Raw genomic sequence first — 27,817 nt, forward strand, 5'->3', positions numbered from 1 at the left:
AACAAGAGTCCACACAGATACATCCCTACCTAATTAATTTATCAAAAAATCAAGACATTGTTAAATTTAATGGGGAAAAATACCATGTAGTTTGGCTCATGGACAATGTATCTTTTGCAAACTGTTAAGGGTTCCTGACTGAGGCCTGGGACTATAGTACCGCAGTCCCTCAACTGAAGCAGATTTGTCAGGTCTTGGACTAATGCAGAGATGTTAATGTTTAACACACTACAGGAACTTTCCCCAACCTGGCGCCAGCCAGTTATGCTGGACCAGATGCCAGGCATTGTAAACCAGCACAGCTGGAAGTCAACAGCCTGGGGAAGGCTGTATTATAGCGCTATGCCCAATTGTTGAATGATGCTGAAAAGTCTCTGTCTTGCTACCTATGGACAAGAAGCAAATGCAGTGGGTCCTTGTGCCTGCCTCCCCACTGAAACCGATCAAAGGTCTCTTTTCAGATAATTGATAGCTATAAAGGACACATACTCTCCCCCAGGAAGAACCGTCCTTTCACCTAGAGAGGTCCCTGTGGCACTATCGATGTACAGGCCAATATAAAGATGGATAAAATTGTTCTCTCTGAAAAACGTTCATTCCCAATATTTGCTGTGCTTTGAACAGAGCCATTGGAAACTGGAAGTGACAGTGAAGAGGAAGAGGAAGAGGAAGAACAAGAACAAGAAGGAAGGATCAAAAAGACTGAAATAGATTTTGTGAGTCTAAAGGTCTAAATATGATTTCCTGCAGAGTAGGGCTGGCCTCAGCTGAAGTCATTCATTGGCAGTTCTACATGTTTTTCACAAGAAAATTGTATTATCACCACATTAAAAGCAGGAAAGGACTTTCAATGAGTTGGTTCACATGTCACAGTAAGCCACCATTCTGTGGCATCTCCCATTCCGAATATGCAAGCCATGGTGGGGGCTTGTCAGGTCATGTGAAGTTGGGCCATTTGAGTGTCAACCCTAGATAACCCTTGAACAACCCATGGGGCGGCTCTATGATACACATATTCAGAATGGTGGTCTAGCACTCCTGTCAGAGCCCTGTGGATTAATTAACACACAATGGCTTGTTGTGATGTGTGGACTTGCCCAATATTTCAAATTCTGTGGTCTTTTTTAAGCATCTTCCATTAAGCACCCGGGAGCACACACTCTCTCCCTCTGCACCACCACAGGCCTTTCTAAACCTTTCTCTGTCAACCTACCCACTTTTCATCCTGTGAAAGCACACGTTCTTTTCTTTCTCTTTGCATACCCCTTCTTTTTCTGCTTTTCCTACTCACCAACTCATCTGTGGTCTTCCTTTCTTTTGTTACCCATAGCAACTTGACTCTTTAAAAAAACAAACAAATGGCCCTGATCCACTGCAAGTTATCACACTTTTTCTTCTTCCTCACTTTGAAAGTCTCTCTCTACCTCATCTCTTCTCCATCTCTCCCTTTATATACTTTTTCTCTGCCCTTCTTCCTCCCCCATTTGTGCAACAGGACCCAGCATTTTCACTCTAATGCTAATCAGATACTAAGCAGATACTAATTCCACTCACATTCTTTTGAATCCACAAGAAACAGTCATGATGTGGACAGAATCAGGATTTTGCCCTTCTCTTTTGATGGGTATTTTTAGACCTTGAATTTCCCACAAAGGCCTGAAGTAGGATTGCAAACAGTAACTGGGGTCAAAAAACTTGATAACCTTCACTCAAGGATTGAGTATGGTTGTGTGTGGGTTGTTGAAGCATGAGTTATCGTGTCGTGTTGACGTGGTTGTGCTAACAAGCCATGGCTTGCTAATCAAACAACCCATGAAGAGAATCCATGATTTGTTGTTGGGCTGTGACCTGTGGGTTGTTTCCCCTGGCTTGTTACCTTTACTGACTTCAGATAACCTGTAGTTCAGTGACAGTCTACAGCTCAGACTTGATTGTGGGATATTATGTTGTCCAAATTTAGTGAAGTATTTGGCATTCCTCCAGGAGACTGCAAATCGGCAGAGACAAGATGGCCTGTGGGTTCATAGGAAGAGTAGCAAGCAAATGCATATTGATGGCCAGCAGAGTCTCACGAAGCTGGATAGACAGCCCTCTCCATTGCAAATACTAGGAATGTCCCAGTCTAACCTACAAGGTATGACAGGATAGTGAGTCAGTCTCCCAAGTTGCCTTTCAGTGGCAGGGTAAGCCAGGCTGCATCATTAATCACTCCTGATTCTGTGACAGTTCCTTACTCATTCTTTTTCCCAAGGCCCTGGTGTTGTTGTGCCAGACTCCATTTTGTGTCTCTGTGTGTTCGATATCTGATGTAAAAGGGCGTTGGAGACACTGTTGACTTTGGCTGGAAGGTATGCACCAGACCAGACATTAAATTTGTCTGGATGGTAGATAATGACATTTTAAACAAGTCTTCCATTTGATGCTTGTGTGTGTGCTGTGTTTGTAGCACTCCTTGAGCTTGACTGAAGAAGCTCAGCGTCCCACCTGGAAAAGGACCTTGGCACGACGAGCCAAAGAAGCCCAAATGAAGAGGTTCTGCAAAGCGCAGGTATACTTGTGCTCCACTGTATGAGGTGTGATCTAACTTCCACTGGAGCCTTCCCTAACCAAGTGGCCCACAGATATTTTGCACTAAATCGCTCTTTATTACTAGCCAGCAGAACCACTGCCCATGCTGGCTGAGGAAGATGGGAGTTGGAGGCCAATAGGACTGGAGGGCAACATACTGAGGAAGATAGACCTATTTCTCAGTTTCTCTCTCCCTTTCCTCTTGTACTTCGTTTGCTTTCGGACTCTGCCTATTGCTCATAGCCCTTCTCATGTGTGTATGTAATTGCATCTGGCAGTCTCACAGCTGCATATGGCTGCCGTATAGATGCAGCTGAAGTTCATATGCAAGATAGCCGGCTAACATGCAAATGTTAAACATAATCCAGTGCCAACATTCTTTCAGTGTAAGTTGACCACTTGCATATTCCAAAAACATTACCATCATTTGATCAGTTAATAAATCAAGTATTTATTGATAGATCTGTAAGAAAGAGTCTAATGCTTATGACCAAAGCCCAAGTTAGGCTGTAGTCCTGCACTTGGTCGGCCAGCTTCCAACAGACTGCAAAAAGTTGTGGAAGTGGCACTACTCTGCCAGCGGGGAGATGATCTACCAGGGTGGTGACACTTCTACCCCAGGGAAGCCCCTGAGATGCCAGCAGAAAGTTCTGCCAGTGATGTTTGGTCTGTGGTAGGCTGGTAAGGAGGCATTCTTGGGAGGTCTTGGAGCCACAGTCCATTCAACTTGCCCTCAAAGGATAAAAACCACCAGCTGTGAAGTTGGCTAGTGAGTCCCCTCCATGGGTGAAAAGGCGGTGGGATGAAGAAACGGGGGCAGAGCGCTTTCTCTTACACCTTTCACAAAACTCAGTGTGAGCTAAGCAGGCCTTAGGAATTCTACCACAGATTCTCTCCCACAGCAACTAACAGTTGTTGGTTACTGTTTCATAACCATTAGCATTAAGGGAACAATTCTTTGGTCCCAAACAGCATCCGAGGGGGCATAGAATAGCTTGGATTCCCAGATCCAAGTCAGAGACCTTGCAGCTGGGAATCAGAGTCCCAACCCCTTCCCCCTTGCTGCCAGAGTAGGAAAGAACCCCAGAGAGGGGAAGAAGAGGGCATATGGGAAAAGGCGAGAGACCAACAGGCCAGGGTATCAGCCATCCTGAAGCCTCTGCAACTCTCCTTCCCTCCCCTTCTGAAATGCTGCACCTAGAAGTGGGGGGAGCCCATTTAGCTGAACATGCAAGATGGGGACAGGGAGGTGAAGATCTGCTTCCTTAACTCTGCATTGCATGACCATGAGCCTTGGAGTTGTGGGCTTACAGCCATGGCAATCAGGTTATTCCCTACATTATAACCTTGTTGTAATTGTATCACTAATAATGTTATGGAAAGATAAACTTCATGGCAGCAATATTTTTGACACATCTTCTAGGTTTTTATTTGCAGCCACAGGGAGTGGTCAGTTAAAATGTTTATTTGAAATACTCTGAGTAGCTGACGGCTTCACAGTTGTGTATGCAAGAGGGAACAGACTATGTCCATAGGTCAGGCCACCCTGTGGCCAAGCAAGCTGAGGATAATGGGAACCATAGTCGAGCACAGCAGGAGGTCACTAAGTTGTGGGCAGCTGCCTTTGGTTTTTAAAGTACACCCCCACCAGGGCATTTTAATGCTGTATTCTACTGGTGCAGGGTCAGATTTCACCACTTAAGTAGTCATTTGATGGTCTCTGCCCCTCCCAGCTGTTCCAGGAAGTTGCTCCCCTTTCTTAAGCTTCAAAATCCTCCTTTGCTATGACTAACTCTGCATTCTTGGGCGTTTCAGTTAATCCAGAGGCGGCTAGAAGAGATCGAAGTCACTTTCCGTGAGCTTGAGAAAAAGGGAGTGCAGCTGGAGCGCTCTCTGCGGGAGAGGGGAGGTAAGAGCCTAGATTTCCTCCGATGAGGATGGGGTGAGGCTACAGCAGAGGAAGAAGTGTGCCAGAAGGAGCACGCTGAACCTGAGATCAGCTGACGTGCCAAAGTAACTTCCACCTCCTGTGTTTTGCAGGAACCGGGTCTGAGCTAAAGACACTCTGGATGAACCAGCTGCTCTCCCTGGTTCAGAAGAAGAACAACCTGCTGTGTGAGGAGTCTGATCTCATGATGGCGTAAGAGGCCGTTTAAACCTGGCACTCCCAGCAGCAGAGGGCAGGGCAGCCCCAAGATGCTTTGCTGCCGGAGGCAAAGGACAAGATGGGTCTTCCTGCCGTGCTGGTTGGCTCTGCTGCCCCTGCGGGGAGCAGAGGAACCCGAGGGCAGGCTCGGTGGTGCACGCTCACCTCTGTCCTCCAGCACCTTGCCGTGCTAGCACATCCTCTCAGGAACAGCCACTTCGGGCAGCTGCTCCACTCTGCTCCAATTTCCTGTGCCCAAAGGGCAGCATGAGCAGCCCCATGGGGGCAGGGGGGTGGGCAGTGTCTCCACACACCAGTAATAACCCTTAGAAAACTGGGTTGCCACTGACTGGGAAGGGCCTCCTCCCACATCACCCTCACTTCCCCATGTTACTCGGGTGGCACTTCTGAGGCTCCCAAGCAGGAAGAATATGGCATGTCCTTCCATTTAGTCATAGTCATCTTGCTATCTTGTGTGTTTGGGTGTTATAAAATGGGTGGTGTTCCACATTCTGTGGCACCCTGTGCAGGGAATGCCGTACATGCAAAGGCCTGCTCCTTGAGGGCATTTGTGCTATCAGTGGACTACAATATGGTGTAACATCAGGGGCTACTTAGCATTGGCCCCACTGCTGCTCCCGTAGTGCATTTCACCCCTTTCTATAACCTCTGCATAGGCCTAGAGAAAGCTTGGGATTAACAGAGTTTGTAGCCCCCTCATTGATTCTGATGTCATTTTCAGCCCACTTCTTTATTCAGTTATATACAGCTTATCCAAAAAGGAAAAAAAAATCCCACCAGCTACTACAGTTTGCTCTTAGTGGCAATTTTTACAACTGAAAACATGCAGCTGCCAGAATATGACTCAGACAAACTCCAAGAATATAGTAGATTCACAAGTGGCACTGGACCTAATTCTTCTGTGAAATGACTACAGCATGGATGTGGAAGAAATATTCCACTGCTAATGTCCAGCCAATTGTACAAGTATTTATTTGCACGAGAAACACAGACAATCTCCCTGGGAAACAAGGGTCAGGCATGTCTAATTCATGACGACTGTCACTCTTGTCCACTCGCTCCTTCTCATTTAACCTTAAAAGTATATAGGTATTTGAGCTGACTGTGTAATGTCAATAGAGGAGAATGAATGGAAGGCTTCTGGCAGGATGGTGGAAAAAGATCTCTCGTGCGATCGCAAGCTTTTCCTCAATTGTGGACAACAAAGCCTTGTCATTCTTTTATGCCGTAGGGTGCAAGAGTTGAAGTTAGAAGAGCAGCAGTGCCAACTGGATCAAGAGCTGCGACAGTACTATAATATGAATGGTAAGAGGGGCTGGGATGGGGACTAAAGCATTCCTACTGCGGATGCAGGTAGAGGCAGATACTATGTGGGGGAGGGGGAGGGAAATGGCTGACAAGCTACAAGAACAGAGTGAGCAAAGGAGGCGGCATGAAAGATGTGCAGGACAATGCACACTCTTCCAGTGTATTGGACTCTGTCTCCCAGAATCCCCTAGGCATGCAGTGGGAGGTGCAGTCTTATAGATCAGGAAAGCCCCAGGCTGGGGAAGCCTCCTTTATGCTAAGAAAGGAAGTCCTGCTGCTGCTCAGTTAATCACAGGGACTTTTTAGGGCGCAGTCCTACATGTTAGGCTGAAAAAAGTTCCACAACTCCCAGCATTCACTGCAACTTCCAGCTGGCTTGAGCAGGCTAGTTGTTGTGGGGTGTTTTGCTATCTAAGCATGCATAAGATTGTTCTGTTGATCAATCAGAAACATGTTTAAGATTTAGCCAGCTCCATTCAGAGATTAGATGCAGGTATTTGGGGGCGTTGCCTGCTCGAACTTGCTTCTCATTTATCATCTGAGCTGCTTACCAGTTCAGCAAGCAAAGCCTGGCTGCAGTGGTCTCCACGGTGTCAGTGGTCTCTGCAGTTGACGTTTGAGAGTGGCTTGCAATCCAATATGTTGAGGTTTCTGCATATTAACTTGCAGGATTAAATATTAACTAGCAGAACTTGCATATTAAATTATGCATACTGAGCCTGTTGCCTTCTGCTGCATTGGCTGTGCCTGATTCTTTTACCAATGACCACGGAAGGCCTCGGATTATTCGACAAGGGAGCCAAGGTCAGTTGCACACAGGGAAAGAGGCAAAGCCAAGAACACAACTGCAAAATGCTCAGTTTTGCTAATTCCGTTCTAGTTGGAGGCTGTTGAATTATTCAGGACACGATCCCACAGCTTCCCGGGATTGCCTGCAGGGCTACAGGTTTGCTTAGAGTCCCAGCTTTGAGACCGTGTGATTTCAGAGCTGGGAATCTGAAGGCCAAACCCCTGCCCTGCCAGTGCATGAAGGACCTTGCTAGCTGCCTCCCTGAGGTTGCAAATGAGCCTCAGAGGGAAGAAGAAGGGACCTGCTTGGGGGAGGGAAGCTGTGGCCAAAACTTAAATAGCTGTCAGCATCCTTCCTCCTGGAAGTTTAAATAGCCAAAACCAGCCTTTTAGATAAAAATCAGGGTGCGAGGCACAGCAAAAGCAGCTGCCCCCCATGCCCTGCTTGGGGTACAGGATGCATGCAAGTCTCCAGAGGCTGTGGGCAATACAACTGTGCTGTGCTGGTGTATTCCGCATGCCTGATTCAAACGGAAAGCCTTGAAACGTTCTATCTGAGGTAAGCAGTGCCAGATTTAATGAGCACTGAAGTACACAATGGATAGGACTTCTTGCTCTCGTCAGGTAACATAAATATGGATTAATCACCCTGAAGCACTTGCCCTTTCCTGGTGTTCTTACGAGTCGTTCTCCCATGTGTGTGGGAACTGATGTGTTGCAACCCATGCTGAAGGCAGAGGTTAGGTAGTTTGGAGTCGTTCAGAAGGGGAACTGGCAAGGACATTGTAAGTGGCCAGCTGACCCTGCTTGAGCTCACTTAACCATGGAGGAGAAACAGAAGATAAAATGGTGGCAGTAAGCGAAAAACTTGCTTCCCTTACGGCAGGAGTGGAGAACCTGCAGCTCTCCAAATGGTGCTGGATTCCAGATTTTATCCGGAGGGTGTAGCACCTACAGGTGAGCTCAGTGCCATGACAGTAACTTGCTCTGAGCCCTGTGTGTGTTTTTTAACAGAGGCTTCAAAAACTCTTGAGGACCAGCTGGCAGAGAAGAAGATCCTGTCCCAGCTAGTGACGGTAGTGAATCAGCGCAGTGCCCTGATTGAGATGCAAGAGAAGAAGCGTCTCAGCGAGCTCTCTGCATATGCTCCATTGAACCTCTGGAAGAGTTGAGTTGGCTGGACCGAAGTCGCTGGGACTTAAGTCTTTGTTCAGAAGGCTGGCGCAGCACAGAGCTGCACAAGGAAGGAAGCTGCCCTTTAGCAAAGATCTCTTTAAGCCATCCCGGCCCACGTGGGATGCTGCACAAAATGACAAAAGGGGCCCAGACTGTGGCAGCAGCAAAGTGTGTGCTGTGAGCAACATCTGAGGTTTCCGCCAATGCCTGCAAAGAGTCAGGGCGTATGCATGGTTTCTGTGGTGCTTTCTAGCTTTTCATAGGAAGAACTAGCCTGGCCTTGATGCTCCCCCAGCTATAGGGCTGTGACTGTGTGAAGCAATAGTAAGACAGGAAGCACAGTAGATTTTTTGTTTTTTGCCCAAAGCAATTTTATTACAATGTATCTTTAAGATTGTAACCGGTGTAATGAGACAGTTGGAAGATGAGTAAGTGCCTGCAACCCCATCTCAGCAGGCAGCTTTGCTTTCATGCACTGCTGGAAGCTGCAATGTTTGCTACTCCAGCTTCTTAAGGAGTACCAGAGTTGGCGTCCCAGTGTGGAAGTAAACAATACATGTTCCCTCTTTGCCTTTTGTCCAAGCCCTTTTCTAAACAACCACCATGCAATGTTCCTTCAGGCAAGTTGGAGGAGCTTTGCTGAAGAAGTACTGGAAGTACTTGCCTGGATCTCACAGCTTCATGTTAGTCCAAGACGGAGAAACAGCAGAAACTTCAAAAGAATATGCAAAGTTAAACAAAGGGGTTTTTGAAACAGGGCATGAGAGATTCGCTGGCTGGAGGTGTGAGGCTGGGAATAGACTCTCCCAAATTAAAAATGGCACAGACATGTGAGGACACAGGGCCATCACTAAAGAGCCAAGTAGCTGTCCACACCTTCGCATAAGTAACACATTTAATAGGTGTTGTATTTCCTGAGATAATGCTTGACTGTGGTTTGACTACTGCATCCTGCTATGGAAGCACAGCCGTAAGAGGTACACCACACGAAGAGTGTTTACTTCACAGTAAACTGCTCTTGCAAGGCCTTAGGGAGCTGAGATCACTGTTAAATAACACAAGTCCAGGTAGGAAGAGAGAGCTTTTGTTCTGATTGGAACGTGGCTGTGCCTGGACTGGAATAAAGCCATGATTCTGACTGGAGGCAGTTTTCTCCATTTCAATAAAGATGCATGGACTGAACAGCAAGTGCTGTAATGCTATTTCTGATATAAGATCTGTTCAGGTTTTTTTTTTCACTCCAAACTTTTGAGAAGCCATCCAACTGCTGCGTCCACCTCCGTGTAAGAAATGGAAGTGTCCTTGAAGGAATAGGATGCAATTCCTCTGCACAGGTAAGCAGGTTTGGCCTCTGTAATCTGCCTGGATGGGAGACCCTCTGCAAGCCTAGCTAAGCCCCTCAGAAGAGCAGGATAACCCTCACAGGAAGAGCCGAATAGGCTTGGTAGATAAACGCCTGTTTGCATTGCATATGTTGTAGCATGATTGACTTGATGTTTTCAGAGGCCTGTGCACAGAACAGGTAGCACTTTGGTATGCTGCTTCTCACAGTATTCTTTTCGAAACTGCATGCGAGAGCTGATTCTCAGCTACCATGACTATCCACTTAAAAATGCCACACAGCACTGGCTGGCAGCTCCCTTTGCCAAGGAGGTATCTTGAAAGGGGTGGCAAGGAAGGAGGCATTGTCCTTTCCAGTACCCTCTCATCTCACACTCTCGGAAGAAAAGCAAAGCAAAGCACAGAAATGGGCTAAGCATGGCATGCTTCCTCCAATTCGGTCGTATGCACACAGCCATTCATTTCTCATTCTAGCATGTTTTAGAGGAAGGGCAGTAGCTCAGGTAACCTGCTTTGCATATAGAAGCTCCCCCCCCCCCTCCAGTCCCTAGTCTCTCCAGGTATTGCTGCTGCAGTTAGAATGGCCCAGTGATCCTAGTCAGTGATGGCAACTCACACTCAGCAGCCAAGTATGGGTTGTCACTAAATTATGTGTTGTGGAAAAATGGGCTATTATGGTGTCTGAACCCAGCTTTGCTAACAAACCATGGTTTGTTAACCATGCACGACCCATGGTTGGTTGTTAGGTTGTAAACTGTGGATTACTGATTACTAGCACATCATGGTTTATTAACAAAGCTGGATTCGTGCACCATGACAACACAATTTTCTAGAATAACCCAGTATGGTATATTGGTTAGAGTGATGGGGTGATTTTGGGCCAGTCACTGACTCTCAGCCTAACCTACCTCACAGGGTTGTTGTGAGAATATAATGGTGACTGGCTATGTAAGCCACCTTGAAAGGAAAAAAAAAGTGGGATATCAATGTAATGATAATACTCCACAGTTTAATGAGAACCCAAACTCATTTGCTGAGAGTGAGTTATGTTGTCTGAACCTCGCCAGACTAAGGCAGCTTCCTGTGCTGAGGAGTAAAAGAGGAAAAACTTAGGGCTTTTCAGCTCTAGAGGCAGAGAATTGGGAGGGTAGCTGTGGAGGGGTCCTTTTCCCATAACACTGACAATACTGTGTAAGAATTGCAGCTGCACAACATTCTGCCAAGAACTGGTCGTACAAGGGTGCTTGCGCAGCACATGGTGCCCAGAGTCAGCGATGCATGAACATGCGAAGGCTTTGTGGCAAGGTCCATACTCTGGATGCCTGCCCAGGTATGACCCCTGGTGTCCCTTGTTAAAAGGACTGTGGCCAAGAGAGGTGGAAGCTCTGTTTGCCCTTTGCTTGAAGGAAACCTGTGATGCTGATGAAATGCTTTTGTACTTTTAATGGCTACACATGTGATTAATGTGTCAAAAGGTTCCACCAGCAAATACTACTTTCTGCTTAGCTAAGCTGAAGACAATGCTAGCTGTTCTAAACTCAAAAAAGTAGCTGTGTTTAACTGCTGGCACTGAATATTTTAACTTGCCTGCTTGGTACAGTAGGCAGTTATTGTAAACTGCTTAGGGATTTTAATATATTAAGTGGCATCAAATACTGTAATAAAATAATTAATACCACAGTTTACAGTAGTGATTAACTGAGCCACTCTGCATTTTATACCATTAGAGCAGTGTAACGGTTTTATTGGGTTTTTTTTAAAGCTGGTTTCCAAACATACAGAAGTGGGTGACATGTAAATTCCACTAGTCTCGAAATTCCCTCCTGTGCAACTGTCTTTATGCTACAATTTTTTTTTAGCAGAACCATCAATGGAAAGCTAAGTTGCTCTAAAATCCAGATTTAAAAAATTCTAAATCCCAGCTTTACAGTATCAAAGTATCAGAGTGTGATTACACATAAAACTATTCATCCTTAGAACCTAGCAGCAAAGAGGAGCCGCTGCTCTCACTCTCAGCAAAAGTTTTTCTGTCCCTGTCTGAGTTCTGGCAGCTGTACCAAAGCTTCACTGGGCGCTGAGCTTGTCCTGCAGCGTCTGCAGCCCCACCCGCATTTGCTCCTCTGTCCTCTGCAGCACCCTCACTTCGATGGTGTGGAACAGGTAGAACATGGCCGAGATGAGCAGCACCACCACTGCCAGCAGCCCAAGCAGAGAGAAGGAGAGCCTGGGGAAGGGCGGCTGCAGGGCCCCCCCACAGAGGGAGCTCAGGCCCATGGCTCCTTGGAGCAGCAGCAGGAGCCAAGCCAGGAGGGCCATGCGCGTGCAGGAATGCTGCCGGAGTTGCGCGGAGTGCAGCCCCACCCGCACCTCCATCCGGGCCTCGTTCAAGATGTCCACCAGTGCTGGCTCTAAAACAGAAAAAGAGCACGATGATGGAGCCCGACCTTAAATGGGCAGCGATGACAACTGGGATGTTGCTTACGGTTCGGGGGCTGTGGCAGGGGCATGGAACGGTATGCCCTGGGGCAAATGTGGCCTTCCGAAATTGCCCCAAAGCCCCACCTCTTTCCCTTGCCACACACCTTTTCCCCCAACTGCTGATCACTACCCAGTGAGCTCAGATCATGTGTAGATTTTCCCCCATTCTAGAAGGCTGGCGATAACGGTTTTAAGTTAAAACGATGCTGGTATTTTGGGCCTCGCATTCAACCCTGCTCCCTCGAGGCAGCCTGCTTGATCCAAAGGTCTTGGCTTTGACTGGGAGCAGGAGCTCTTGGGGGAGGCACGTGAAAGAGCTAGAAAATAAAAGGCACACACACACAGTTGCTGGATACCTGCACCATTCCTCTTGTTTCAGATCAGTGGAACTTGGGCACTCACCAACTCTGGGGTGGTTCAGATCCTTGGCAGATGGTCTTTTATCCACAGAGAGCGTGGCCATGACAACTTCATGGTCGGAGTAAGGAAGGTCCTTGTTTGGAGAAGTTCCCATGGTCGTCTCGTGACTCTTACATTTTATTTCATACTGAGACATACCCTGCAAGTAGGGAGGTTGTGCAGAATGATCAGACGTTCCTTAGTGCTGCGGGTGAGTGTGTGTAGGCATGTGCATGTGTGAATGCAGCGAAGTACTCTCAGAAATGCAAGGGTTAGGTTGTGAACTACAAGAGAGGAGGCAGGGAGGAGCAACTGGTTCCCATGTCTCGTTCTTTTATTAAATTACTCCTCAATCTCAACTCTTCCCATTTAACATTCATTGCATCATGTCCATAGTTTTCTGGCCATCAGTTTTGTGGCAGAATTTTAATGCCTATGAAGATATTTTTCAATCTTGCTTTCTGAAGCAAACTCAGCTCCTTCCTCTTTTCCCAGTGATTTAATCATCGGCCATCTTTACTGTCCTCAGCAATAGAACACCATTCCACCTCTCTAATTTAAGCTGAGAACATTGAGGGAAGCAAAGTGGCTCAAGTCTAATTCAGATTGGAAAGCCATTCTCAGCTGCTTTGGCCTATTTTTTTTTTTTAGTTTTTTACTGTTGGGCAGTCCAGAATCTGCCAAGATACGGCATAGTATTTGCAAATACGTTAAATAAAATAAATCAGCCAATAACGCTTTCCAGAACTCTGTACACGACAGGCCAGTCTCTGTTTTCTGTGCCTCAAACTACAAATACCTTATAAAGGATGTAGTCAATACGAATGCCTTTGGGATAACACCGCAGTTCTTTCTTGCTCGTGAAGCAGTTGGCCGGCACCAGAGTGCAGCCCTCCTCGCAGCCCTGAAAGGAAGACCACAGTCTGAATTCACCATCCTGACAAAAGATTCAGAGTACCTGCAGCCTGGCTGGGGCCTCAGGGCACTGGAGCGTCGAGGAAGCTCAAGAGAGCCAGCAGTGTGAAGATCACCCTGCAAGCCCTATTAAGGTTGCCAAGCTCTTGGCTGAGTCAAGGGAAGGAGAAGATGTTTCTAGATCCCAAGGTGACCTCCTTTGTGGAGGTATTCAGAAACCTCCAGCAAGATGAGCTGAGAGAAATGAGAGGGAACACCAGCCCTGCCAAAAGAATTAATTCCCCCATCTTCCTCTTCCCTCCCCATTCCTTTTCCTTGTGCGTCATGTCTTTGTAGATCATAAGCTATTGCCACAAGCAAAGACTATTATGATAAATGATTATATGTAAACTGCTCTGGAAGTCCTTTTCAGCAGAGCAGCAGGATTAAATAAAAATCAACTAACTAACTTGCCAACTGATACTACTGAAGGAATGAAAAACATCAGCATGGAGAAAAACAACACCCGTCCTTTCCTAACCATCTCTGAAGATGGCATCAGGGACTTACCTCAACCCTCTCGGCGGCAATGAAGGAGTCCTGGAGGCCAGCCCAACTTCGCAAGAGCCGAATGCCAACATCTTCTGGGTGCATGTTCAGATCCCCACCAAGCAGTACCACATCGGCGCCTTTTGACGTGTGCCTGCGAGCAAACAGTGTTGGTGTCACATAATGGGAGGGAACAGACAGACCACATCACTGCCAGGGTGCATTTTTTTCCTGCTAAGAGAGACTGCAATTCATCAAAAGCGTCCTTTCCCCTCTGCCACTGGAAGGCCTGGGATGATCTGAGCTGTAATAAGCTTCTTTCATGCCAGAACTCTTTACCACTGGCTCAGAAGGTGGCACTAGAGGAAGGACCTTCCCAGTGGTGGTCCCCCAATTATGTAAAGATCTCCTTGAAAAGCCTCCTTCCCTTGGGTATTTGCTAGCATATGATGAGTCTTAATCAGGACTTGAATTGTCCTCATTGCTGATTACTTAAACTAGCTTTAGATCTCTCTGTTTATAAAAACCATATACTTACATATACATTCTATCTATCTATCTATATCTATCTATCTATCTATCTATCTATCTATCTATCTATCTATCTATCTATCTATATATTTTCTGATTTATGTCCTGCCTTTTTCCTACAAAGGGCTCAAGGCAGCTTACATCATTCTCCTCCTCCATCTTATCCCCGCAACAACAACCCTGTGAAGTAGGTTGGGCTGAGAGTCTGTGACTGGCCCAAAGTCACCCAGTTGGCTCCATGGCTGAGCGGGGACTAGAACCCAGATCGTCTGAGTCCCAGTCCCATGCTCTTAACCACTACACCACACTGGCTCTCAGTGTATATATATAAACCTTATATATTTAAGGTTTTAATCTCTGTAAACGGACCAGGGAGCTTCAGTTATTGGGCAGTATAGAAATGCAATGGATGAATGATCTACCTCTGGAACAAAAGGAATGCACATATCACTGGATTCCAGAAAGTATCCACTGCAACAGAAACCTGATCAAAATCAGGGCTTGGAGACTTCCACTGTTACTTACTGTATAAACTGGCAAAGCTCCCAGGCCTGAACTACTCGATGGGGCAGGTAAATATCCTTCTCCCTACAGTATTCCGCATGGAGCTGGGGAGGAAAGAAAAGACACACATGAAATTCACATGTGTATAATGAGCTTGAAACTATGAGGCAGCTACCTCTGTGCACTCTACGGTTGTTTTTTAAAAAAGTTAAAAACACTTCACTTTTTGGGTACCAATTCAGGTCAATCAAAGGAGCCTATTCAGGTTCAAATGAGCCAAGACCTCTTGAGTAGCTTTCCCCTGAGTATCTTGAGATAAAGTGATAGAAACAATAAAAGACTTCTTTGGTAGATGATCTACACAATTGTAGATCAAGATTGTCAGCTAAGGCAGCGCTCTGATTGGGTGCAACACTCAACTGTGGTTTGCCATTACTGGCATAAACCTTTCCCTTGTGCCCTCTCTTCACTTCATTCCACCAACACGACTGCAAGAGATCAGAAGTCTTTGCTTTCTATTAACAGCTATTTGTTATGTCCATACTTGGAACTACAGTTTATTTTAAGCATTCCTTACCTTCTCATCCTGGCCTTCCTGCCTTCCTGCCTTCCTGCCTTCCTGCCTATCTATCTATCTATCTATCTATCTATCTATCTATCTAGCACATTTATAGCTAGATAAATCGATTTCACCCATGGCATCTCTAGGTGGCTAACATCAGACTAGTGAGGAGGATAACAAACAGCGGCTACTAATAATGCAAATAAAAGAACCAAAAATGTTTGGGCTCTCATGGGCACCCTCGGCTAGTGAATCAGCTGTAAAAATGGTGCCACCACTTGCACAAGAGCTAATGTGGTCCGATAGGAAAAGGCTTTCTGTAATCACTGGATTTGCACTGCAGCTGCAACAGTGGGAAGTGCTGCCTTGCATTCCCCATGCCACACTCCTGACATCTAAGACTCCCTACACTACAAGCTACCTTTGCACATTTTTTGCAGAGGGCCAGCAGTGTTGAAGAAGTCACTCACCCAATTTTTAACAAACAAAACCCCCAACAAATAAATGAACATACTCACATGAGTCACGTAGACATTGAAAATAATGCCATGGATCTTTAGCACCACGAGCCCCACTGATTTGCCAGTAAACCAATCTCCATGCTGGAACTGGGAGGGGGAGAAGGAGGAGAGTCTGCACAAGGCACGGAGGAAACTATCATGACAAAAGCGGGGCTCTTCTTTGCTCCCTCCCCTAAGCAAGGCGTCACCCACTCACCATGTAAGGGTAGCCGTTCACAGAGTATTGGTACAGGAACGTGTCCAGGATTTGGTGTCTGGAGAAGACGCAGAGCCCGCTGCCAATCATCCCACTATGAAACAGACACAGACACCAGCCACAGTCATCACAGAGTGTTGTGTCCACTCCCCGTGTCACCCTTGCTATGCCACCAGTCCACTCTCATCCACCCTTGGAAGTCCACAGCTGAGCTGTCTGGCGTGTACCTACAGGAAAGGTCTAGCAGTCAAGATCTTCAAGTATTAATCCTAGCTTTAAGAAGGGAAAGTAGGCATCACAATGACACTGGAGATTCAAGAGTGGAATGCCTTATCCCTTCCCTATACAACTTCAAACTGAGGTCAAAAAGCAGGTGTCCACCAAAATGCAAGCTTAGGAAGAATTTATTCCACAATATGGTGGCCTCCAGGTGTTTTGGACTACGGTAGCTACAACTCCCAGCTGCCCCAATCGGCATGGCAGATTATCAAAAATGTAGTCCAAAACATTCAACTGGGGAGGACTGGTTTATGAAATTATGGCAGGAGGCCATCAAAGCTTGGTACCCATCTGTGATCCACCAATTAATTAATTAATATCCATCTATCTATCCATCCATCCACCCATCCATCCATCTCCTGGCTTTTTCCTACAAAGGGCTCAAGGCAGCTTACATCATTCTCCTCCTCCATCTTATCCCCACAACAACAACCCTGTGAGGTAGGCTGGGCTGAGAGTCTGTGACTGGTCCAAAGTCACCCAGTTGGCTCCATGGCTGAGTGGGGACTAGAACACAAATCGTCCCAGTCCCATGCTCGTAACCACTACACCACACTGGCTCTCCAGATGCATCTTACAAACACGAGAGGCACAGAAATAGAGAATTCTAACAGCTGTTAATAAGGGGATGGCAACTTGGTGCTGTCCAGATGTTTTAGAGTACAGCTCCCATAATCCCTGACCATCAGCCATGTTGCCTGGGTTTTATGGGAACTGTATTCCAAAACATCTGGAAGGCACTGAGTTCCCCTTCTTTGTGCTCACTAGTTCCTAACCTCAAAATGTTCTTGAAATTTCGTATGCCCCAAACCATTGTCTTCACAGATGAACATCTGTGGGCTGGCTGTACATCAGCTATATGCACTGATGTATCCTGAACCCATGCATCCTCAGCTGCAGTGTTGTGACCCACTGTGTGCTGCTGAATTGTGGGATATGCTCTGCAGGCCACAAGGATCACTCCTCTGCTCCATATACCAGGGCCTGCTTGATGTTAGGGCCACCTTGTGCTGCACCAGTCCTCTCGGAAGGGTTACCAAAACCTTGCCACCTCTTATCTGCTGTATTACAGTGCGGATCTAGTTAGTGAAAGTAACTAGAGGTTATAGGGCTCGGAGTGGAAGTGAAAATCCGGTGGTCTTCTCCTGGCCTGAGGCAAGGGAATAACTGCTCACAAGGAGTACCTACGCCCTCAATTGCTAGCTGGACCTCCAAGCTCCTTTGCCCCACTCACAAGACCAGGGAGCCTGTCCCCAAAAAGCATATTTGCAGGCTCAGTCACCCTGGCACACCTGGTAGGCAAATAGCAGGGGGTTGGACCCGATGCCCTTTTGACCCCTTCCAACTCTACTATTCTATGATTCTATTTTTACCTACTGAGGGAACAAATCAGTTGGAGAACAAAGGACAATTACCAGCGGGGTAAGGTTTCTGCCCAAGTAGAAGTGGCAGAATTTGAGTGCAACTAACAGAAGTTTACCTTCTGACCAACATGTAGCACCACCTATGGCCAAGGTGACCTTTACTCCAACTTACCTGGCTATTTACCAGTTCTCAAGAAAAAAACACAAATTATGGCTGAGGGGCTACCTAATTTCCTTCGTACCTTTTAAAATAGTGGGATGAAGGGTAGCAGGCAGACAGTTTATTTTTCAGCTCCCCATAATCTTTCTCACTCCATACCTGGAAAAACAGGGAAAGTATTATCACAATCTTCACAAACCAAGGAATGGAAAGGGCAAACTGATCCAAGGACCAAGGCTCCCATACTGAGCTTCACTGAATCACTCCAGAATATCTCCCTTGCTAACCATGCTTCTAACAGTGTATGTATAACACATGCGCACAGTGTTTTACAACTTCACAACAGCCCTAGAAGGCAGACCACTGTTGCACTGCTCTGCAATGAGTAGAGGCCAGTGATGTGCCCATGGCCATGTGATATGGCAGTGTCTGAGCTGCAAGATGAACTCTCAGTTTTAAGCCTGGCATACTGAAATCCTCACCTCCTGTAAGAGGGCCAGGTCAAATCCCTCCTTGCTGAGGACATCACCAATCAGTTCAATGCGCTTCTGCCGTAATTTACTCAGGTAGCGAATGGCCCTGGAAGGGGTGGAAAGGGAAAGGGAGTCAGTGAAACTGCACCTTCCATACAGGATCGCTGCTTATGGCAATTCATTTTCTGAAGGCAGGAAAGAAAGGAGCATCAAGCTGAGGACCAAACTTGTCACCAAGAGGAGCGTTCCAGCACTTACGGACAGTACCTTCACAGGAGCAATTTCAGTTTGGACCACAACAGGGGAGGAAGCATTAATCTACTCCATGCTCTGCAATCCTGATCGTGAAGAGTGTCCACACTTCCCACTAGCTGCTACTTGCATGGTGCTGGATACATGGGCACATTTAACATGGAATCTAAGTTTACCTCTGTTAGACAACAATAAGGCTGAGCAAAGCTATTAAATGTGTGACTTACAAAGTTAAAGTTATTTGGCCTGTTTCACAGAGGATGGGTTTGCGGGGGGGGGGGGGAGTGGGCTGGGAGTGAATTTTGGCAGCCAAAACCAAAAAGAGGAAGACACTTATTAGATGGAGAAAGCAGAGAGCACACAAACTTGTATTTCGTTACTCTTACTTTTGGGCTTTGTTTTTGCCTTACAGGCTTACCTAAAAATGGGAACAGGTTTGCTGTGGAAATGCACCCACAGCTTCTGGTCAGATGTATCACCAGCTCTTGCCAAGCTTCAAGGGACTGCAGGTCTAACTGGTTTGTTATATACCATAGTACTGGCTAGCCAAGAAGCCTCCTCTACCCCATAGCAATTCCACTCCCACTTTACAAACAATGATTAATTCTTCCCTAACCCTCTAATAATAAAAGAAAGAACCAAATTAAGTTTTTAAGACATAGCTATACAAGCAATACTTTAAAAAAAGAAAATAGAGGACAGACTGATGCACGGAGTGGAGCAACAAATCAGAAGTCTAAGGCCTAATCTACACATGCAGAATAAACTGGCAATAAGATGGAAGAGCCTCAGCATGGTAAAATACACTGCATAAATTCCCTCCTACATTAGAAAAATGCTCTGCAATCAGAAGGGTATTGGCTGGAATAGAAACCTTTATGTTCTAGGTTTCATGTTTGTAACAGGGTTAGTAAATGGGAGAGTAATAATACAAAGAGGGCGTCCCTAGCCTTACAGCCATGATTTGGCCGGGTTTACTCTACCACCTCATTCTGCTGCATATCTCTACCAGGTCGAATTCAGCACCTGAACTGGAAGCAAGTGCATAGCATCTGCAGAGAGAGGGCTAGGGGAAGCTGGGCTCATCCCATGGAAGGAAAAAATGCCCGAACTTCTGTTTCGACTTTAGTCCAACTACAGCTTGAATCACATTTATTGCTTTGTGTACAGCAGACAGGAATCGGAGGTCACAAGTGTTCACACAGTATGCGTCTACAGAGCATACTGTACAGAGCAAAGTCTACAGAGCAAACTCCTGCCTCTTGCCACCTCCATTTGCAACGTTCTCCTCCCCAACAAACTAACTTGTCACTGCGATATAAGACAACAATGTCAGCATACGCAAGGTATGCTGCTAAAGTGTTGAAGGGCCAGGGAGACAGTTTGCAGCACTCAATCTAAATATAAAATGCAGAGCTCAGGAGAACCCAGAAAGACCCAAGAGCTGATCATGCTGTGCAGACAAGATTTACAGGTACATCCTACAGCAGCCGTCCTCAAGCTGGTGTCCTCCGGATGCCTTGCACTACAGCTCCTAGAAGGTGGAACTATAGCCCAACACATCTGGAGGGCATCTGGTTGAGGAAGACTGATCTAGACAGCACCCCAAAATGATCCCTGGTACTATTTCTTATTTGTGATATTTGTAATTCATTATAAAATAACCCCTAAGGAGGGTACAAATTGGAAAGCACAATAAAAAGATAGCATGGACCAAAAACAAAACAAACGGGGGCGAAGAATAGCAGACAGGTGAGTAAGATTTGACATATGCAGCAAAGAAAAGCAGTCAAAACCCCTGGCTGAACAAACAGGTCTGGAGTCAGCACTGATTCTTGCAGGACTCAGTGCTAGGCACATACGAGGAGAAGGGAGCTCCATGGCCGGGATGCCTCCTGAGAATGCCCTCTCTAAGATTCACAAGTATCACACTCCAGGGAGACCTGGCATTGTCAAAGGGGTATCCCCATTTAACCTTAATACCCAGGCAGAGCCATTAAAAAAGGCGGCCTTTATCAGGCAGTCCTAAGCCACATACAGTGTCATTTAATGTGGCTCTGTAGTTTACTGGCAGCCAGTGCAATTCCTTCAGAAACTGTGACACATGCAATGGTTGGTTGTTAATACTGCCTCCCCCAAAAGATCAGGAACGTTGAATCTGAAAATACCTTTGCCTGTAAACTACTGGGGCATAATATTGAGCAACACTCCCCGCTCCCATCCTATGGTTTGTGCAAAAATGCACAGGCCTCACTTTGGTCCAAACCAGAACAGGACCAAGGGAGAAATTCACAGCACTCTCTATGTAGCATAAAGAGCAGTATTAGAAACCCCAAATACTGAGAAATAGCAGGTGCACAAGCCCTGCTGAGCTACAAACATCTTAATAATTTCGCCCTGCAAAGGGGAAAACTGGCACAGGAAGGAAATGCTTGAGCCTTCTGAGCAAGACACAGAAGTTTCAGCAAGAAAACATGACCAAAACTCTTTGAACAGGGAAGACAGGCCTTCCCCATGCCTTCCCCAAGACTGGTGTTCCCCATGCCCTCAGTCAGATCAGTGCAAAGTCTCCCTTCACACTAACCCCAACCAAAAGCAAAAGCAACTCACCAGCAATTGAGGTCAAAGATTCGCAGCTGCAGCCCAGGATCCTTCTCCATTACTTGAGAGGATAAGCCAGAAGAGCAGAGGGTCCAGACAGGCATCCGCTGGACTCAAAACATCATCAGGTTCTCAGCCTAGCTTTCCACAATGAAGGAAGTGTCGGATGCTGCCTCTCCCTGTGCCAGGAGAAAGCTAGATTATGACTGCACAATATTCACTGGGACCCGTCACCCTGGCAGTGGTGTAATCAAGGAAGAATAAAGCGGGTGGGGCAGCTGGTGGCACCAATCCAGCAAGACATGCGTGTTCCGATAAGGACATGAGATGCCTCTCGCAGCTAAATCTCTCCAGCAGCAGCATATGGAAGCGTCGGCAGGCAGAGAGGTGCAAAGCTAAGACCTTCAGCTTAGTGGGGTTATGTAGCATTAAAGGGACATTCTCAGGTCAAGCAAGGCACATCTTTTGCATTTTTCAATACCACAGGAGTAATAAAGCTGCTGCCGCTGCCGCCACTGAGCACCTTAGCATCATCCATCAGGAATGAGCATAAAGTCAGCTACACCCCTGAAAGACAAAAATGCTCGTGGCTCATGCCTCTGTTGTTGTAAGCATCACACATCTGACCTTCACTGTTTTTAAAAGGCCATTTAAAATGGCTCCAACCAGAGACTTTTTCTTTCAACACGGTTCATGTTGTTCCCAGGTAGGTTCTAGGGCACTTTGCACAAAGCCATCCCAAATCACGCAGTATTTCACAACCATGAATAGTTTTCACTGTCCTTGGTTATTTTACTGGACAGAGATCAGAAGTCCCTTAGCATGAACTACTCAAGTATTCAGCAGGAGTGACCTGTAAGGCAGGTTGACTGCTCTCCAAACTCTAAAGTGTAACTGTTCATATTGTAGCCAAAGAGATGAGTGTGGGAAGCCTGCAAGGGCAGGTTATTAGGGGAACGGGGTCCTCCTGCCCATGTTCCACAGCAATGTGCCCGAGAAGCACATACTGGCTCTGACCTGGCAGGTAATACAGAGGCCCCCAATGAGTAACGATTGATAGCCCTAAAGCAAAGCAAATGCAACCTTGGAGAAGGGGCTCAGGGGGTGCTGAGGGTAGGGAGGGGAAGAAATTGGTGCAGTACCAATATGAGGCATCCTGGCAGCACCTCAGCCCCCTTCCCACCTCCTCCTAAGTGCTTTGTAGGGCAGGACAAGCTTTGCAGAATGGGAGACAAGCCTCACACAGTGGATGTCCTTAATCTTCTTAGTTCAGAGAGCTCCGGGCATCCTGGTGGGAATGCACTCCTTCAACAAATTGACCTGTCCTCTTTTTAAAGACTTCCAAGGTGGCAGCTGCCAATAAAACTTGTGACAGCACATTCCATAGTCTGACACTGCACTATGTGGGGAATTGCTTCCTTTTATCTATCCTGAAATCCCCACCATTCAGCTTGGTTGGATAGTCCTGGTTTCTGGTGCTGTGAGAGATGGAGAGAAAAATATCTCCCTATCCACTTTCTCCACACCATGCATAATTTTTTACACCTCCGTCATGGTACTGCCACCAAATGTGGCACTTCAATGGCCATGTGTAACTTCAGAACATTTAGAGACAGGTTAGGATGTACTAATCCCAATACAGATTCTTACGGTAGCTGATTGTTTATATTCCTCCATGGTGAGAACTGACCATTTATTCCATTCTGCTTCCTGTTCTTTAAACGGTTCCCTTTCCACCACTCAGTTCCTAGTACTTTCAAGTCTGCTCCTCAAACAATTCCCTCCCATCCTCTATTTCTAACTATTTTCTGAAAATTTCCCTACCAGGTATCCTTAGTAATCCAAGGAAGCAGACACTGTATGAACTTTAAAACAACACAGGCTCAGAAGAAAATGGCAGCTAAATATTGAGAAATCAATAAGTGTTCATTTCCGGCTTACCAAAAACAGAGGCTGAGCTGATAGTAGACCTGCACCTAATTCATTTGCTGTGACCTGACTTCTTCCTCTGAAAATCCCACGCAAACCTGAACCTTCAAAATACCCCTTTCCAGTTTCTGGACAAGCATTGCTTTCATTGCTAGATAGTGAGCTGACCAGCCACCGAATCCTCTTTTCTCAGAAGTGTGTATACATAGTCTGTATGCACACCAGCCCAGTTTGAGTGGCAAATGTTTCAAATTAGAAGTTTCTGTGCTAAGAACCAGTTCTGACGTAGGACAACCTGTGCTTCCTCGACACCCCCTTAAGAAATGAGTAACTTAACTAGAGAACACAGTTCCGCACACCAAGTTAAATGCTCTTATATCAAAAGTTATAGTTCCTTTGAGCAGATTATAAACACATCCCCAAGCACTGCTGTTTAACTTACATGCAACACTCAAGCAGACCAGTCCCTATACAAAAGGACATATGGACACAAACTTAACATCAGAAGTGGCAATATTTAAAAAACAGGAGCAGAACCCTTCAGCCTCCAAGGACACATGTTGCAGATCAGAGCAAAAAGATCTCAGCTCCAAGTATATCCTTATGGGATCTGAGCTAGCAGTGCCTGATCAAGAAAGGGCTCTTGGGGTAGTGGTGGACAGCTTGATAAAAATGTCAACCCAGCACACAGCTACTGTGAAAAAACTAAATTGGGCATAATTGGGAAAGGAAATGAAAATAAAACTGTGAAGATCATACAACCCTTAAATATTTGGTGTGACTGTACTTGTACAGTGGTCACTATACCTGGAAAAGGACACTGTTGAATTGGAAAATGTTCAAAGAAGGGCAGCTAAAGCAGTCAAGAGGTTGGAGCAACTCCTCTGTGAGGAATCCTTAAAACATCTGGGATTGTTTAGCTTAGAAAAAGGCAAGCATGATAGAGGAGTTTAGAATTATGCATGGTATGCAGAAAGTGGAGATAGGGAGATGGTTTTCTTCCTTTCCCACAGTACTAGAACCTGAGGTCACCACAGGGATGTGGCGGTCAGTGCTAGACTGGAGCTGTGCAATACCTGGGTTCTAAACTCCACTCTGCCATGAAGCTCACGGAGTGATCTTGGGTCAGTTGCTCACTCTCAGCCTAACCTTATTGTTGTTGTGAGGATAAAATGGAGGAGGGCTATGCGAGCCATCTTGGTTTCTTCACAAGAGGAAAAAAGGCAGGAAACAAATGCAACGTAATAATAATTTTTCCCCTTATAATACTAGATCCTAGGGTCTTCCCATGAAGCTGACTGATGGGAGAGTCAAAACAGATCAAAGGAAGTATATCTTCACACAGCACATATTTAAATTGTGGAATTCATTGCCACAGGAAGAAATGATGGACACCAATTTGGATGGCTTTAAAAGGGGACTGCACAAACTCATGGAGGAGAAGGCTTCCAATGGCTACTGTCTTTGCTGGCTATGAGCTATCTCCATTATCAGAGGCAGTATACCTGGGTACGCCAGTTGCTGAGGAGCTTGGATAGGTAGAACTCTTGTACTTATCCTGCTTGAGGGATCCTGTGGGCAGGTGGTCTGGCACTGCGTGAATGGAAAGCTGGACTAGATGAACCATTGTCCTGATCCAGGATGGCTCCTACAAGGTTCTTGCAGTGTCAATTAAACTGGCCATTCTGGAGCAAAGGAATTTCAAGGCAATGTGAAACAATTGAGGTCGAACTTGATCTCATGATACTTGAACAAGAACAGGAGTGGGCATGTTTGTTTGGTTTGGTTTGGTTTTAAATCATACTATAAGTGACAGTCTGTTCACCAATGTAAAAATTGCTCTGTGATCATCCAACATTGTTTAGTGAATAGTCACAGTTAATAATGTAACAATCACTTTGCATTTCATTTCCTTCTGATCTCACTCTTTACAGCCTCCTCCCTCAACCAGTTTTAACAGCTTAGAAATGTACATTTATCATTTATTACACTGATATTCTACCTTTTATTCTTTTGCAAGGAGCCCATATTGCTTTAATATGATCCTCCTCCTCTTCCTATTATCCTCACAACAACCCTGTGAAGTAGGTTGGGCTGAGAGTTGCTGACTGGCCCGAAGACACCCAGGGAGCTTCATGGCTGAGTGGAGGGCTACCACCCTGGTCTCCAGGGTCCTAGCTCAGCACTCTAACCTATCTTTTCTTTCGGGGGGAAAAAAATCCTAAAGCCACTAAACCGTAGTAAAAAAAGATTAGAATAGGTGAGGGAAAGCGGAAGTTACAGTAAATCATCCTATAAAATAAGACTGCTCCAAATCAATTCCCCTTAATATTTTCTTTCCCCGCACGCTGCTTTTCATCACAGAGATTTCAAGAGATCAATCATCTAACATGGGTCCAGGATTATGTCCCATGGGGAGGGACCATAATTAAACTTGTCTTCCGGGCTTCGATCCCAGTCGATCCGAAAAGACGCTGCGGCACGCCAAGCACTCCACTTTAGCAAGTATCTATCGATCCACTCTTTTCAAATCGCCTCTCCCTGCTTGCAGGAAGAGGCGCGGAAGCAGCGCGCCGGGTCGTGCAGGGCGATTCTAAGGCAAACTATTACTCAACATGGCAGGAACAAAGAAGCACACAATTTTCCGAGGCGATTATCCCATAAAATGCACTCCGAAGAGGTCCCGCATACCTGGCAGGAGACGGTGCAGCGCACGGGGCGGCCCGATGCTCGCTCTCTTTGTTTCAAGGTTTGCGCCCAGATCGCCGCGCCGGCAACGGGAGTTCAGAGTCAAGGAGCGCGCGGTTGCATCGCGGGGGCTGCAGGCCTTCGCTGTCGCAACAGCCCGAGTCTCAGCCCTTCTCCTTTCTTCCGTAGAACTACAAGTTCCAGGCGGTGGCGCTCTAGACTCACCAAGCCGGGGGCGTGGGGGAAGCGCAACGTCCACGCTCGGAAAGGGGAGGAGATCATGAAAAATAAACTACAAGTACCGGAGGGCTTTGCGACAGGCAGTGACACCTTCCCTACCTTTCCTTTCCTGCTGTTGTTTTAAGTGATAGTTCTGTTTTGGGAGCTAAGAATTTTGTAGCACCGTAAAGACCAACGCATTTATTTTGGCCTTTCTGGAACACGGTCCGCTTACGTGATACACGAAGTTGGCTGATCTAGATGCGCTTGATGGGAGCGGTGGGAGGGAGGTGTGAATATGTGAACTGTAAGAGTATGGAAATGCAAAAGGCACGGGCAGGGCTAGGTGCATTTCACAAAACATGGTTGGGTGATGAACACAGACGTCATTGCAATGGTGAGCCGATTCACATGATTGGTGATGGAACAAAAAAACTCCCTTTGCCTTCACACAAGATATAGAACTAAATGCTATCTAATCTGTTGAATTGAGATGTTCCTTTCCCCCTTTCCAGCAACAGCAAGGCCTACCCTCTTAATAGCAGTATGGCTGATACTGCCTTGAAGAAGAAATCAGCATAGGTACAGCAAAGATATTCTTTATAAGATCTGGCCTTGACAGGCTCTTAACAACCACATGAGTTCATCTGTCACCTCCACAACTATCAACACTGGAAAATATAAGAACATAAGAAAAGTCATGCTGAATCAGACCAGTGGTCCATCCAGTCCAGCACTGAGTGTTAAACTAGCTGCTCACAGGATCCCTTAAGTAGGATAAGTATAACAGCTCCCACCAGCAGAGACTCTCCAGCAACTTCATTGTTCAGGCATACTGCTTCTGGTATTGGAGGCGGGACAGAGCCATCAAGACTATCAGCCATCTAGACGCCACTGATAGCCTTATCCTCCATGCATTTGCCCAGTCATCCAAACTGGTGGCCATCGCCACTTCCTGTGGCAGTGAATTCCATTGTTTAACTATGTGCTGCGTGAAGAAGTACTTCTTTTGACCTATCCTGAATCTCCCACCAGTCAGATAGGATGACCCCAGGCTCTAGTATTACGGAAGAGGAAGAAATATGTCGCCACTTTCTGGACATCATGCATAATTTTAAACACCTCTATCATGACTTCCCTTGCTTGCTTTTTAATTTTTTATTGATAAACAACCCCAGCAGTTGTAACTATTCTTCATGGGGGAATTGTTCTAACCTCTGATCATTTTGGTTCCCCTTCTCTGCACTTTTTCCGACTCTGTAATGTCCCTTTTCAGGCTACAAACTCCTTAATGCAGAAGGTCAGTCAGGCTTCCTCTCTGCTGTTCATGACCAGTGGCCAAGCATGTCTTAAATCCAGACAGACTTGCCATGTAAACTGGCCTGTTGCTGAAGGGGGTTCTGTTGTGGTGGGTGTTCTTTTAATTGTGCTTTATTTGATTTTATGATTTACTTTTTGTGTTTTCATCTTGCTCCCGTTAATAGCTGCCTTGAGTAGAAGCCTAGATAAAATTAACATAACTGTAATCTGGAAGAATACGCCTCCTATTCTCTGCACCAGGCATGCTATTGACCAACAGCATGTCCATTTTGTCTGCGTTTACTCTCAGCTTGTTCACTCTCATGCAACCCATTATTGAACTCGGGCGACATTCAGCTCCTTGTGATATTTTTTAATCTCATACAAATCTTGTATGCAATTACCAATCTACTAACCTGACAATCTACTTACCCCCTAAAGGTGTTTCTTCATGGTCTTTCCTCTACAGACTTTCCCCTTTCAGCTCCTGGGCACTCTTGCCAGTTGCTGAAATTTCTGAAGGAGGTCTCTGCATATCTGAAATGTTAGATTCCACTAGGCAGGTGAAAC

The 27,817-nt window shown here is 46.2% G+C and overlaps 2 protein-coding genes across 4 annotated transcripts in view; one reads left to right on the forward strand and one right to left on the reverse strand.

The window, feature by feature from the left end:
- The window catches only part of LOC123030031 (F-actin-monooxygenase MICAL1-like), a 58,319-nt gene extending 48,109 nt beyond the window's left edge, over positions 1–10,210 (forward strand). Inside the window, exons 19-24 of the mRNA XM_044443584.1 lie at positions 625–716; positions 2,447–2,548; positions 4,384–4,477; positions 4,609–4,708; positions 5,967–6,040; positions 7,847–10,210. Coding sequence (XP_044299519.1) covers positions 625–716; positions 2,447–2,548; positions 4,384–4,477; positions 4,609–4,708; positions 5,967–6,040; positions 7,847–8,004 — 620 coding nt within the window. The 3' untranslated portion in view covers positions 8,005–10,210. The remainder of the gene's footprint in view (positions 1–624; positions 717–2,446; positions 2,549–4,383; positions 4,478–4,608; positions 4,709–5,966; positions 6,041–7,846) is intronic.
- An 857-nt stretch (positions 10,211–11,067) lies between these two features.
- Positions 11,068–25,889, reverse strand: SMPD2 (sphingomyelin phosphodiesterase 2). Of its 3 annotated transcripts, XR_006416031.1 has the most exons (12): positions 25,733–25,889; positions 21,122–21,291; positions 18,269–18,365; positions 17,869–17,945; positions 15,984–16,077; positions 15,785–15,874; positions 14,726–14,808; positions 13,691–13,823; positions 13,026–13,130; positions 12,230–12,386; positions 11,932–12,144; positions 11,627–11,757 (listed from the first exon to the last, which is right to left on the reverse strand). XR_006416031.1 is itself a non-coding variant. In XM_044443598.1 (11 exons), the coding sequence occupies exons 2-11, from the start codon at positions 21,214–21,216 to the stop codon at positions 11,414–11,416; spliced, it is 1,275 nt and encodes a 424-aa protein (XP_044299533.1). In that variant the 5' UTR covers positions 21,217–21,291; positions 25,733–25,889; the 3' UTR covers positions 11,068–11,413. The 3 variants fall into 3 exon arrangements, 1 of the variants encoding a protein (XP_044299533.1); XM_044443598.1 differs by lacking the exon at positions 11,932–12,144 and having other exon boundaries at positions 11,068–11,757; XR_006416030.1 differs by having other exon boundaries at positions 11,932–12,386.
- Between the last annotated feature and the right edge of the window lie 1,928 nt (positions 25,890–27,817).

The sequence above is a fragment of the Varanus komodoensis genome, unplaced genomic scaffold (assembly GCF_004798865.1).
Source record: "Varanus komodoensis strain SLA01 unplaced genomic scaffold, ASM479886v1 scaffold1, whole genome shotgun sequence".
NCBI lineage: Eukaryota > Metazoa > Chordata > Lepidosauria > Squamata > Varanidae > Varanus > Varanus komodoensis.